Source organism: Bos mutus, chromosome 11 (assembly GCF_027580195.1).
Source record: "Bos mutus isolate GX-2022 chromosome 11, NWIPB_WYAK_1.1, whole genome shotgun sequence".
Classification (NCBI taxonomy): Eukaryota; Metazoa; Chordata; class Mammalia; order Artiodactyla; family Bovidae; genus Bos; species Bos mutus.
The window spans coordinates 35934999-35949011 of NC_091627.1; the positions used below are offsets into that span (position 1 = coordinate 35934999).

Consider the following 14013-nt stretch of genomic DNA (forward strand, 5'->3'; position numbering starts at 1 on the left):
CTTAGAGCTCCCTTTGCCTGCAGAACAAGCCCAGACTTGACAGAGCTGTGCAGGTACCGGCCCTCGACTACCTGCCTAGACTTGGGCCCTCCCATCAAACTATTTGGTCCTCCGTGCCTTTGCTCAGAGTTTCCTGAGCCTGGATTGCCTTTCCTACTTCCCTGCCTATCTAGGTCCTACTTCCTTCCCAGCCCATTGAGGATGCAGCTTTTCCACAGAGGGTCTCTGGGTGCCTAGTCAGATAGCACTGAGGCTCTCCCCATGTGCCCATCCCTACCCAGGACCAGGAAGGACTGGATTCTCCAGGTGTTGCAACAAGCATTCCCTGGGCAGTATAGAATCACCATGAAACTAGCTGGCGACTCATCTGGTTTGAGCCTCTTACACTGTAGACATGTCTGACTCTTCCTCGTGAGGGGTGCCTGTGTCACCTGGGTCTGTCTTGGAGGAATGGAGGGCTGGCCCTGGTAACTTTAAAGATAGCGTGGGTTTGCACGTTTGTGCGTGTGTGTTTATATGCAGGGTGGGGGAGGGAGAGGAAGAGCTAATACTAGACATTAGTGATTACCTACCAGCAATGGTACTAAATTATGTTTGTACACAACTTCACTGAATCTTAACAAAATCCTTTGTTAGAACACTTTTTCAGGTAAAGAAATCAAAGCTCAGAGGAATTAAATAATCTGCCCAGGTTCATTCAAGAGGGCCAGGGCAGGGTCCCAGCCTCCCTGTGTCAACCGCAAAGCAGAGTTCCAGGAGTCCCGAGTGGGTGTTCAGGGCAGCCTGGGGTGGGGGGTGGGGTGGGAGGATTACTTACCCCCAAGGCCCCTCTCCAGTGGGTATTTCAGCAGGGATATATTTTGGGTTCAAACTCTAGGTTTGGTGACTCAGTCATCTTTCCCTTCTCTTCTCTCTCCTCTCCTGGACATGGCACCATCATTCCCATCAAACATATCTGAGTGGGTGAGCTCTCTGACTTACTGGAACCCACGTCCCAGGACTGGGGACCAACCCCATCCCAGTCCCCCTGTGCTGACCCTTCCTCCCTCCTCAGAGCCTTGCCCTCCTGCCTGAGGACTGTTCATTTGAGGACCAGGATCTGCCCAGCTCCCTCCGGAGCAAGGTGGACCCTGTGGGCTGTGCGAGGCACAGGGCCGTGGGGACTTTGTCCTTGGGGCTGAAGGCATTCTTTCCTGGGACAATACCTGTTTGTTCCCTTTCTACTTAAAACCTGAGTCCCCTTCCGTCACCTTTCTTCATTCCTGCGATGCTGGTCACCATGGAACCTCTTTAGCCATAGTTTTAGTGGAAGGAATGGACAACAGTCAGTTACTTTGGGTCACTCCGTTTCCTGAGTGGGGACTCTGAGGCTGAGGGTGGAGGAGCCAGCCACCTTGGGTGATCCAGAGCATCAGGGGGTGAGGAGGGGACCCCGGTCCCCAGAACCCCCTCACTGTAGCCCTTTAGGTCAGGGACTGGTTTTCCCTTCAGGGGACAGTCACTCCTTGAAGCCCAGGACAGTGATGGGTCAAACGGGGGTTCAGTGGATTGTGCCTCAGAGGTCAGCACTAAGTACTGTCCATGCCAAACCCCAAAGCTTTGTCTTCATTTCGAGTGGAATATCTGATTGTGGTTTTATAGTTTGGGCATAGATCTTTAAGTTTCCACCAGGCCTTGGGGAGGCGCCACCCGCTGTCCTGACAGAAGACGTGGTTGTCCGTACACAAGTGTGGGCACCTCCCATTGGCAGGTGCTGAGGAGGCCAGTATGTAGACCCTGAGGGCCTGAGGGGTCAAAGGTGTGAACATAGGAGGCGGGGGCCTGAAAGGGACTCTGTCTCATTGGCAGACGCTGAGGAGGCCAGTATGTAGACCCTGAGGGCCTGAGGGGTCAAACGTGTGAATGTAGGAGAGGGGAGACCTGAAAGGGACTCTGTCTGCTGGGTTGCCTGGGCAAGCCATGGAGTGTACTCAGCCTTCCCTTCCATACTGTTGGTGTCCCTCAGGGCGTGGAGGGACATGGGCCATTCTGGTCTGCCGGGGAGGTAGTAGTGAGAGGGATGGAGGCAGTCTTGCTCAGAAGGTGCCGTTGAACCTTATGTGTCTGGGCCCTCAGGCAGCTCTAAATCTTCTTTTTAGCTTCATAGACATGATTACTATGGGGAGACTGAGACAGCATATCCACTTTGATAGCCTAAGGTCAGAGTCAGGGCTAGGGTCTTCTTATACAGGGAGTCTGAACTACAGCCTGTGTGAACATCAGAGTCACTCAGGAGTTAAGGGAAGAAAAATAACCAGACAAAGCCCTGTGGCCATTCTCTGGAAGAGTCTGCTTCTGTGGAGATCTGGGTATCACCTCGGAATCTGTCATTCTAATCAGTTTCCAGGAGATTTTGATCTGCAGCTGAGACTGAGAACAAGGGCTATAGCCAAACACCACGTTTCCACATGTGATTCACACAGAAAGCCTACACCCTGGTTAGATACAGGTAGCAGGAGTCTGTGGTGTCCAAAGCCTGGACTCCAGCTTGTTTACTTTGATTCAGTCTGTCCCTCGAGGAACGTTCTTTCTGGGTTTTGCTGGAAGCAGCCATCTTGACAAATTCTTGAGTCTCTCTTGCTCAGAGAGGTGAGAGGTGGGGTATTGGGACCCATGGAATAAATCTCCCTCCACTTCACTCTGGAGAAGGGCCATGTCTCTCAGCTATTCCAGGCTGCTTGTTACTACTGTGACAGGCAGTTGTCTTCTCTGATTGTGAGGAAAATTCTCCTCAGAGAACCAAGTGGCTGGAGGCTGTAATCAGCAGGACCTCAGAGGCTGAGCTGGAACCTCTCTTTGGCCAGGGGTTGCTAGGAGCTGCTCTTCCTGCTGGGGTCTGGGTGGGGACATGGTGGGCTGGCTTCCAGACAGAAGGCAGGAGTTTTCAGTTCCTGGGTTAGGATTTGTTGCTCAGCAAAAAGAGTCTGGCATTGCCTCCTGCCCTGTCCCCAGATGGTATCTCAAGGGACCTACTCTGGGGCAGAAACTGGGGGATATGGAAGGTGTGGCCTTTGTCCTGATTTTATCATTGATCATTTCTGGTCACCTCCCTACCTGTCAGGGTGGAAATGGGTCACTATGATATCAGCAGAGAATTTATAAAACTGAGTGAACTTGCAGAGTCTGCGGTGAGACCTTTATTACATGAGAAAAGAATGAAGTCAGGTCAAGGGCAGGAATGGACGACTGACCCCGGAGGGTTAAGGGAGGCTGGAAAGAGGCTTGGAGGGGTCAAGCGGTCAGCTTAGGACAATGAAATGGCTGGGTGTGTCTGAGGTTGGCTTGGTCAACAAATTGAGAATGAGGGCCAGGAACTTTGTGCAGAAGACTGGTGTGCCTGAGAGAAAACAAGGGAGTTAGTCTCTGCAGAGTCCCCTGCTGCATCCTTGAGTGATAAGAGGGGTTGCAAAGCTTGACTCAGCATGAGCTTCCAGGGCAGCTACCAGAGTAATGAGCAAAGTAGAAACTGGTGGGGAAAGGAAGTGTCAGACTCCCCCTTGATAAGCTCCATCTTTCCCAAGACCCTGAGGTGACCGTGTCAACGCCAAAGCCACCAGCAAAATTGGGTTCATGCATTTCACTGACACTGTTCATAATGGACTGTCTACAGTCATGCAGACTGCCTACATGGACTGTTTACATAATGGACTGTCTATAGTCATGCAGTCTGGAGAGTCCCTTGGACTGCAAGTAGATCAAACCAGTCCATCCTAAAGGAAATCAGTCCTGAATATTCATTGGAAGGACTGATGCTAAGGCTGAAACTCCAATGCTTTGGCTACCTGATAAGAACTGACCCATTGGAAAAGACCCTGATGCTGGGAAAGATTGAAGGCAGGAGGAGAAGGGGATGACAGAGGATGAGATGGTTGGATGACATCATTGACTTGATAGACCTGAGTTTGAGCAAGCTCTGGGAGTTGGTGATGGACAGGGAAACTTGGTGTGCTGCAGTTCATGGGGTTGCAAAGAGTCAGACATGACTGAGCGACTGAACTGAACTGAACAGTTATGCAACCTGGGGACTTGGAAACTTTAAAGTGTCCAAGAGAGTCCGAATGTTAAAAGTGCCCTCAGTCCATGCCAAGTGCCAAGTCGCTTCGATCGCACTCGACTCTTTGCAACGCTATGGACCATAGCTCACCAGGCTCCTCTGTCCATGGGATTCTCCAAGCAAGAATACTGGACCGGGTTGCCATGCCCTCCTCCAGGGGATCTTCCTGACCCAGGGATCAAACCCATGTCTCTTTACATCTGTTGCACTAGCAGGTGAGTTCTTTACCGCTAGCACCACCTGGGAAACCAGTGGCAGATTTCTTTACTATAAGAATGCTTTAAGGGCTTCTCTGGTGGCTCAGCGGAGAAGGCAATGGCACCCCACTCCAGTACTCTTGCCTGGAAAATCCCATGGACGGAGGAGTCTGTCCATGGGGTCGCGAAGAGTCGGACACAACTGAGCGACTTCACTTTCACTTTTCACTTTCACGCATTGGAGAAGGAAATGGCAACCCACTCCAGTGTTCTTGCCTGGAGAATCCCAGGGATGGGGAAGCCTGGTGGGCTGCCGTCTATGGGGTCACACAGAGTCAGACACGACTGAAGCGACTTAGCAGCAGTAGCAGCAGTTGGTGGCTCAGTGGTAAAGAAACAACCTGTCAATGCAGGAGACACAGTTTCAATCCCTGATCTGGGAAGATCCCACATGTCTAGGAGCAACTAAGTCCCTGTGCCACAATTATTGAGCCTGTGCTCTAGCGTCTGCAACTATAAAGTCCAAGTGACACAACTACTGAAGCCCGAATGCCTAGAGCCTGTGCTGAGGCAAAAGAAGCCAAGGAATGAGAAGTCCGTGCACCACGGCTAGATAATAGTCTCTGCTTGCCGCAACTAGAGAAAACCCCGCACAACAACAAAGACCCGGCATAGTCAAACATAAATAAAAATTTTAAAGCTCTTAAAAAAATAAAAAAGAAGAAAGAATGCTTTAGCTCCTGGGGGGCTTCCCACAAAGTGGTTTAAAAAGAGTTTGTGATTTGTACTGATCCTCTCTGCCTCTCTCCATTGTATGTCCCTGGATGTTATAGGTTGGGGTCCTCTGGATGCTTGAGGATTGTGCTCACGGCCCAGAAACTAGCTGCTGCCTCTGGACAACCCCCCAGGTGCCTCCTCCACCCAGGGCATGGGCATCCGTGACGATGTATCCCCAGGTAAGGGGCCCCAAGGAAGGTTGTGGGGGTGGGGATCTTCCTTGGATACTCCCACGGGCTCTGCTTGGGAGATGTGGTTGGGCCGCCAAGGCTTTCCATCCGGGCCAGACTCCGTGGGCTCTCCCTGCTCAGCCTCCTGTGGGGGGCTCCCTATCTGGCTCCAGATTCCAGGGTTTGCTTCCACTCTCTGAGCTGATGGGCTGACTGAGGGTAGTGTTCTGTAGTGGGAATACGAAGACGGGCCAAGGATGCAGGAGTGGGTCCATGGGAGAGCTGGGTGGCCCCGTTTTCCTCAGCTGACAGGGCAGGAGACAGTGTGGCCAACTGTTTCAGTGTTCCAGGCCTGGTGCTGCCGCTGGGAGCCAGCTGTGTGAGCCTGTTTCCCCTGGAGGGTGAGGGAGTCAGAGGTCCTGCCTGGAGCGAACGGGTGCTTGTGAGGTGGAGCTGCTTCTCCTGGGAGGGGCCTCTGCAGGGGCCTGGAGACTCCTTGCTAGGAGTGTGGAGAACCGGGGACGCCTGAGCAGTTCAGGGAACAGGCCACTGTGCTCAGGGCCGAGGACCGGGAACTCATGAAAGAGGCTGAGAAGGTGCAGTGTGGGGAGGGTTTGGAGCAAAGCTGGGAGAAGTCATGCGGAGCGGGCTGGAAAGGTGGGCTTTGGTGAGGAGCACGGTGCCCTGGCCGGCTGGGGTCGGGGTGGCAAGCCCCCACCTGAGGGCAAGGCTCTGATTTAGGGGATGGGCCACAGAGTGCCCGGGACCATCTGTCCCCTATCCCGGCCTTAGTGGACTCTAAGACACTGCTCTCCCTGCCTTTCTGTCCCCAGCCAAAGTTCCGGCTCCTGTGGCCGTGTACGGTGGCAGCGTTCCCCAGAGCAGTGCTGGGCCCCTTGCACTCCCAGGTGGAAGCAGTGACTCCAGCCTGGAGACTTTTGGAGAAGGTGAGATGGAGGGATGGGCTTGGTGACTCCATCACATCAAATGGCCTTTGAATGTCCCAGCAGCCTCTCTGGGGCCTTGGAACAGAGATGGGCCATTCCACCTAGCAGCCACACAGACAGGGTCAGTGACCACAGAGCAGAGCTTGGACCTCATCCTGGAGGGAGGAGATGGGTGTGTTTAGATGCCCAACTGTGTCCTCAAGCCATAGCAGGTGTTAATTTTACCCTGGTCCCTGCTGGACATGTCCTTTGGTTTTAGGTGGGTCCTTGGGCTTCCCTGGTGGCTCAGATGGTAAAGTGTCTGCCTGCAATGTGGGAGACCTGTGTTCGATTTCTGGGTCGAGAAGATCCCCTGGATAAGGAAATGGCAACCCACTCTAGTACTCTTGGCTGGAAAATTCCATGGACAGAGGAGCCTTGTAGGCTATAGTCCATGGGGTCGCAAAGAGTCGGGCATGACTGAACGACTTCACTTCACCTCACTTTTCAATTCTCTGCCTCAAAGGATGGAGGTGTACGGAGGGCTCCTGCAGGAACAGGGAATAAGTGGGGTTCTCCTAGGAATTGCAGGAAGGCCCCATGAGCCCCAGGAAGGCAGCGCTGAGGTCCTGGGGCCTGGGTGGTGTTAGCACTCAGGGAAGTGGGGGGAGTGGGCTCCTCTAGCATAGGAGTTCTTGTCTCAGCCTCCCTCCAGCTAGCACCCAGCACCCTCCTGGAGAAGCCATCACAGCTCTTGAGTGGACGTGGGGACCCTGGCAGCCTCAAACTGGATGCTCCCCTGAAGGGCTGGCAGGCCAGGAACGGCCACCCCAGGAACCTTGCGGCCTTGTCTCTGGCTCCCCACCCGCTGGTGCCGCTCCCTTCACTGAAGTCAGAGGCCAACAGTGTGGCCCGGGACACCACCCAGATCAAGGACAAGCTCAAGAAAAGGAGACTCTCAGAGGGCTTGGCAGCATCTTCCCGTGGTGAGCCCTGGGCCCTGCCCAGACCCCAGCCCTAAGGTCAGGGACCCCAGGCCACTTGGACTGTGAGAGTCAGCAGGTGTGCAACTGGCAGCTGGGGTCAGAGGTGGTCGGGGGGCACCCTCTCTACAGCCCCTGCCTCCTCCGTGGAATGCCATCTCCCACTTAGGCCTCTGCAGCGCTTCCCAACCGGACTCCCCATTCCCACCCTCGCCTCCTTCTAGTCTTCACTGCAGAGCAATTCTTTTCGAACACAGATCTGACCACCTTCTTCCTCCCACTCCTGCCAACTATGCTAAAGCCACCCAGTGGCTTTCAAGTGGATACAAGGACTAGAACCCGCTGCTTTCTCTCCTAATTCAGTACTGATTTTGTTCCCCTTTCTACCCAACCTGCCTCTGAATTTTAATTATTTAATCAATTTATTCTGAATTTTAAATAGGTGACTTTGACTGACACTTACTACCAAATTTTACAGGAGTGGGAAAGGACACTCAGCACAGTCTAGGGGTGGGCTTGGGGCTGGGGGAACATCTGCCCCCTCCTCTTACCATGCCAGCCTCCCCAGGACACAAGGCCCTGTTGCCAAGCAACTGAATTAACTCCACCCCCCACACTCTGGGGACTCACTTACTCCCCATCCCTACCACATACAGCCTCTCTGGATCCCGGTGGAGGCCCCAAAGGAGTTCCCCTGAAGACTGCCATCCCGGGCCACCTCTCAGAGGCTGCTGAGGGTGTCCAGGCCGATGCCTCCCATTCAGAGCATCCCCACCACCCCAGAAGCCAGCATAGCCAAGGAGAAGGGCCTGGACCCGCCCATAAGCCGTCAGGGTCCCCAGGAGCTGAGACCTGGTGCCCAGGAGGTAAGGCAGTTGGACTGCTCTGAGTATTGCCTTCCTGTCCTTCTGTTTTTCTTTCGATCCTTTACCAATCCCTGTTCCTGGGCCCTGAGCATCTCTGAAAGTATCTTCTCTGGTAGTTGCCCCAGAGGTACCGAGCTGGCTCCTTCTAAGCAGATGCTGTGTGATTATCCATCTTACATGTGATGGTTCTCAAGCCTTCTCTGATCTAAATGTTCCAGAATTTCCTATGGTTCTGACCCTCCTCACTTTTGGCAAGGGACTGTGGCAGAGGGGAAAGAATACTGGGTTAAGACTCAGGAGATTTAGGTTCTGGTTTCCACTCTGCCCCTCACTGGCTGTGTGACCATGGGCAAGTCACTTCCCTCTCTGGGCCTCAGTTTGCACTAAGAAAAGGGAATTGGACCTGATGTTTTTGAGGATCCCTTTCAGCTCTGATGTTCTAGGATTTTCTGAAATGAGAACAGAAAAACAACTAATAATAATGACTAAAGGGGTTGGAGGAGGAATGAGAGGACCCCTTTTTGTTTAAATGGTAAGGAAACAATGAGCTCAGAGGTCCCAGGTTGTGCTATTAAAAAGAGAAGCAGGATACTTACCAGCGCTGTGGATAGAAGGGACCACTCTGCACGAGGCACCTGGGAGCTGAGCATCCAGAGTGGACTGTTTCGTGGACCAGACCCTCCCCTACCTCTGCTCCCAGGTACAGATTTCCCAACAGTACCTGCACTGCAATGATGAGAAGATGCACAAGTCCCTGGGAGGCATTGTGATCCCACCCATCCCAAAGGCCAATGTACCCACTGGGACCTCCCGCACACCTGGCTCCCTTCCCAGCCTCTTGCCTCTGGGCCAGGACATCCTCACGGGCCTGAGGCCCCCCACCACACGGTAAGCAGCCCTAAATCAAAACTACCTGTGGTCCTCTCTCCTCTACCCTCCAAGATCTGCTTGGACTCCCTATGACTGAGTCTCCACCCCAGGGCAGAGCTCTGGAAGCCAGATGTGTGGAGGGCAGGGTCCTCCACCATGAGCCTCTGACCTGGGGCAGTCACAGAGCTGGCCCTTGACTCCAGCAGGAGGGGTGCATAGGCTTAATTAACAATGTCTTGACCTCTGTTTTCTACCAATGTCCTGATACGTGTGGTTGCTGCCCTGATGAATAGAATATGAATATTTTTAAAGCGCTATTGGATTCATGATAGCTCTTTGTGATGGGTGCATTTTCTTAATGAATGGACGTTAAAAATGCAAGCATTATTGTGTCTATATATGGGGGTAGTCTACAAAAGTTTTGGACTAAAAAGGGAATCAAAAAACTGGGAATCAGTGAATAGGGAGAGTGAATAGAGAATCAGTGAATAGAGAGAGAGGGAGAGATAGAGACAGGGGGAAGTAGAGAGAGCGCTCTCTTTGGGGTCTGCTGTGCCCATTTCTCTCAAGGGTCCTCTGTCTCCCACATCGCCTCCCCTTCTGTCCCAATACATGTCCACATCTTACTGTACCCTGGTGAAGTGTGGGAGCCCATCTGTGGACCTGCTCCTGGATTTAAGCTCTCTGCTCGATTTTTCCACCGACCTCTTCCTCTACCGGCCTCCACCTCCTCACTGTCGACACCGCCTCCTCGTTTCCTGCTCAGACATCCACCTCTTCCTCCCCTCTGAGAGTTCGTGGTGGCTTTCGTGATTCTCTGGCCCCCGATAAGTGACCTTTCCACCCATCCCACTGCTCTTGAGCTGTTGATGTCCTTGAATTCTTTGCCTTCCTCACCTTCCTGACTTCCAGGCAGTTTCCTGTGTGCCCCCTCTTTCCTTATTTCTTAAGTGTATTCCAGAACTCTTCGCCTCCATCTCCTTGTTCTCCCCTGGGAGGCTTATCTGTGCAGGTGGCTTCCAAGGTCAAGTGGGATGGGAGACTTCCACATCCCCTGGGCTTCCCTCCTCCTGTTGAGCATTCCCAGGCCCTCAAGGCTGATGCAGATCCAGCGTTGGAGGCAAGGAGGGAAGGAGGGTATATCACCACCACAGCATCACGGATGGAGCTCTTCGTGTTTCCCCTAACTGTCTCTCCCCCACGACCCCCTAATTTCCACTGGGGTGCAGGAGTGCTCTTTGATCTTCCAATTTCAGCATCATTTTCAACTCTTGCCCCCTGTTCCTAACAGATTGCCACATCCCATGCGGCTTTCTTAAGCAACGAGAGACAGTACGGAGGCTACCACCCCTGCTTGCCCTGCCTTTGCTCTTGGTTTGTACTTGCTGGGTCCCCTTTGACCTCCCCCTGGAGCTCCTACCCCATCTCCTGTGGCCCTGAGCTCTTCATCCTGATCTTTTGTTTTCATCCACCCCTCCTCCCCAAATACACCCCTTCCATGCACCTCACTTCTATTGACTTCCTGGTGCCAGCAGCTTAAACAGGAGTCTCCTTGGCCAGACATTCAGGGTGTCCCAGTCCACCACTTCACACTTCCTCCTGTGCTGCTCTCTGGGAGCCTGAGTGGCAACCCTCTCCACCCCCATACCCCTGTGTCCAGCCCTGGACGGCACCTCCCTGCAGCCCCAACATGAGCCTCTTACCCTTGGCCTGCTGGTCAGTTCCTACATTTTTCAAGCCCCAGCTCCACGTCCACCCTCTCTGTCAGGTCTTCCCTGGCCTCCTCGGGATGTGGGGAAGGGCTCTGTTCACACGGCACCCAGCCTGTGTGCGGTCCAGCCACCTCCCACCTACTTATTTGCTCACCTTTTATTTCAACCTCATTTCTATTCTTGAACTTGCAGCACTATAAGGCAGGGGCTATATCTGGACACTTCTGTGGCTCCCAAGGTGTCAAGCTCCCATGTGAACTGCCATGGATTAGTCACACGTGGATTAGGCAGATAACATCTGAAGTATCTGCCTATTTGCTGTCAGGTTGTGACATGGATTTCTCTCCATTGACTCCGTGAGGCTAGCTAATGGCTGGGAGGGAGACTCCATTACCATTTCATCCATCCTTCATCTGTCTGTCTGTCCATGTGTCCGTGCATCCATTGAGTCACTGTTAAGAACCACTCTGTGCCAGACACTGTGTCAGGCGCTATGAAAGCAAAGCCAAACAAGACATTCCCTGTGTTCTGGGAGCTCATAAGGGAAATTTACCAGCAGACCATTGACTAAAAGTCCCAGTGAGGTAAACACTAAGGTAGAAGGCTGCCTCTCATTCTGAGGAGCGCTGTGGAAAATTATTTCAATCAGGCCAGGAAGACTTCTCAGAGGAGGTGAGGCCAGTTGAGTTTTGAAGGCTGAGGCAGAGTCTGTGAGATGGAGAGAGGGAGAGTTGGGGAGGATGACTGACTGAGGCATCTAGGGCATGGCTAGTTTTCCAGCAGCACTGTATCTGTGTGTGACGGGGGGTGAGGTACGCAGGGCTGAAGGGCCCGTGTGCTAAACTGAGGAGCGTGAGCTTTACCCTGAAGCAGTGAGGTGCCACTGGGGGCTTTTTGGTGTGGAAGTGATGTCAGATCTGATTTAGGAAGGCCACTTTGGCCACGGCAGTGTGGCATGGGCTGTGCACACAGTCGGGGTTGCCTCAGGGATCCAGGGAGAAGCTGTGGGCACCTGAATGGGCAGAGGCTGTGGGGCCCTGGTCTGCAGTGGTCAGTGTGCAGAGGGGCTTGGAAAGTGAAGAAGTGGGGGAGGGGATTGGTGACTGGATGTGGGATGAAACAGGTAGGGAGCTGAGGCCCATGCCAGAGTTACTGGATAAACAGCCAGACAGATGGTGGTGGCTTCAGCAGGACAGGGAATTAGGAGGAGAGGCAGGCTTTGGAGCCTTGGGGTGGCAGCTTGAGAGTGGGTTCAACTTGTGCTGCTGGGGACACTGGTAGATGCTCAGATGTCTGGCCAGGTGCGTGGAGAAGACTGTCGATGCAGGTAGAGCTTTGCTGTCCCCATCATTTGCGTGTGGCCTGGTGGGACCGCCTCAGGTCACGGTGGGGGTTCAGAAGAGGGAGAGGGGGCTAGAACGCTGTGTGGAGAAAAGTGAAGGCTCTCTGGGTGTGGGTGACCTTGGCCTCTGTCCTTTCTGCTAATGGGTCTCTAGAGAAGGAAAGGCGGAGAAGGCAATGGCACCCCACTCCAGTACTCTTGCCTGGAAAATCCCATGGACAGAGGAGCCTGGTGGGCTGCAGTCCATGGGGTCATGAAGAGTCGGACACAACTGAGCGACTTCACTTTCATGCATTGGAGAAGGCAGTGGAAACCCACTCCAGTGTTCTTGCCTGGAGAATCCCAGGGATGGAGGAGACTGGTGAGCTGCCGTCTATGGGGTCACACAGAGTTGGACACGACTGACATGACTTAGCAGCAGCAGAGAAGGGAAGGAGAGGTTTGCCAAGGTCCACAGCTTGAAGGAGGCTGAGCCACGTGCTCTGAGGCCACGTCCTCTGCTCAGAGGGGAAGGGAAAACAGCCTCCAGCTCGAGGTCAAAGGGGCGAGGCTGTGGGCCAGGAGCCGGAGATGGCTGGGTCTGAGGGAGGAAGCAGTGCCATGATTACTGGTGCCCTGTACCCACTCTGTGCCTAGCCAGAACCACCAAAGGGACTTCCCAGCTCACCTCTGCCCAAGCCCTGTTAGCACAGCTGGGCAGTGGTGGGTTCCAATGGCAAAGACCTAGCACCCTAGCTGGGCGCCCTGGGGTGTTTGCCTGTGTCTCCAAGCCACACAGGCCCTCCCTGGGGGTCCTGATCTAGGAGGCTGTGCCTGTCCCACGGAGCAACTCAGAGTCTTGGTTGGCCCAGGCTCTGGCCCTTCCTGTAGACCTCCGGTCCCCTGACCTCCACGGTCTCCTCAGTCAGATCAGATTAGTCCCTCAGTCGTGTCCGACTCTTTGCGACCCCATGAATCACAGCACGCCAGGCCTCCCTGTCCATCACCAACACCCGGAGTTCACTGAGACTCACGTCCATCGAGTCAGTGATGCCATCCAGCCATCTCATTCTCTGTTGTCCCCTTCTCCTCTTGCCCCCAACTCCTCCCAGCATCAGAATCTTTTCCAATGAGTCAACTCTTTGCATGAGGTGGCCAAAGTACTGGAGTTTCAGCTTTAGCATCATTCCTTCCAAAGAAATCCCAGGGCTGATCTCCTTCAGAATGGACTGGTTGGATCTCCTTGCTGTCCAAGGGACTCTCAAGAGTCTTCTCCAACACTGCAGTTCAAAAGCATCAATTCTTCGGCGCTCAGCCTTCTTGACAGTCCAAGTCTCACATCCATACATGACCACAGGAAAAACCATAGCCTTGACTAGACAAACCTTTGTTGGCAAAGTAATGTCTCTGCTTTTGAATATGCTATCCAGGTTGGTCATAACTTTCCTTTCCAAGGAGTAAGCGTCTTTTAATTTCGTGGCTGCAGTCACCATCTGCAGTGATTTTGGAGCCCAAAAAATAAAGTCTGACACTGTTTCCACTGTTTCCCCATCTATTTCCCATGAAGTGATGGGACCGGATGCCATGATCTTCGTTTTCTGAATGTTGAGCTTTAAGCCAACTTTTTCACTCTCCACTTTAGGGACCCTATATCTGGGCAGGCACTCAGGTGGGCTCTCCTACAGCCTGTCCTCCGGCCATCCCAGCCTAGGTCACCCTGCTGAGTGAACACTCTGAGGCCAGAGCACAGGATGTCGTGTCCCAGTTCTCGTGGCTTGTCACCCTGTCACCCCCCCAGAGCCTTCTGCTGTCTATGCATTTCCCAGTGAGAAGAGAAAAGTCCATGTTAGATAATGTATATCTGGTCTTCCTGGGAATGTAAGGCCCATCCATGCATCACCACCTGTCTTAGTGATGCTGTATTCCCAGTGTCTACACAGTGCTTTGCACATAGTACATCTTCAATAGGGTATGGTAACCCACTCCGGTGTTATTGCCTGGATAATCCCATAGACAGAGGAGCCTGGCAGGCTACAGTCCATGGGGCTGCAAAGAGCTGGGCCTGGCTGAAGCAGCAACATGCATGCACAAATGAGTA

General features: G+C 53.4%; 1 protein-coding gene across 1 annotated transcript in view; it reads left to right on the plus strand.

Annotated features, from left to right (window-relative positions):
• The first annotated feature begins 5234 nt into the window (after positions 1-5234).
• Positions 5235-14013, plus strand: part of TOGARAM2 (TOG array regulator of axonemal microtubules 2) — a 45177-nt gene continuing 36398 nt past the window's right edge. The window contains 7 exon segments of the mRNA XM_070380195.1: positions 5235-5246; positions 5741-5894; positions 6071-6184; positions 6868-7149; positions 7803-7857; positions 7859-8012; positions 8713-8900. Of these exon segments, the coding sequence (XP_070236296.1) occupies positions 5235-5246; positions 5741-5894; positions 6071-6184; positions 6868-7149; positions 7803-7857; positions 7859-8012; positions 8713-8900 (959 nt within the window).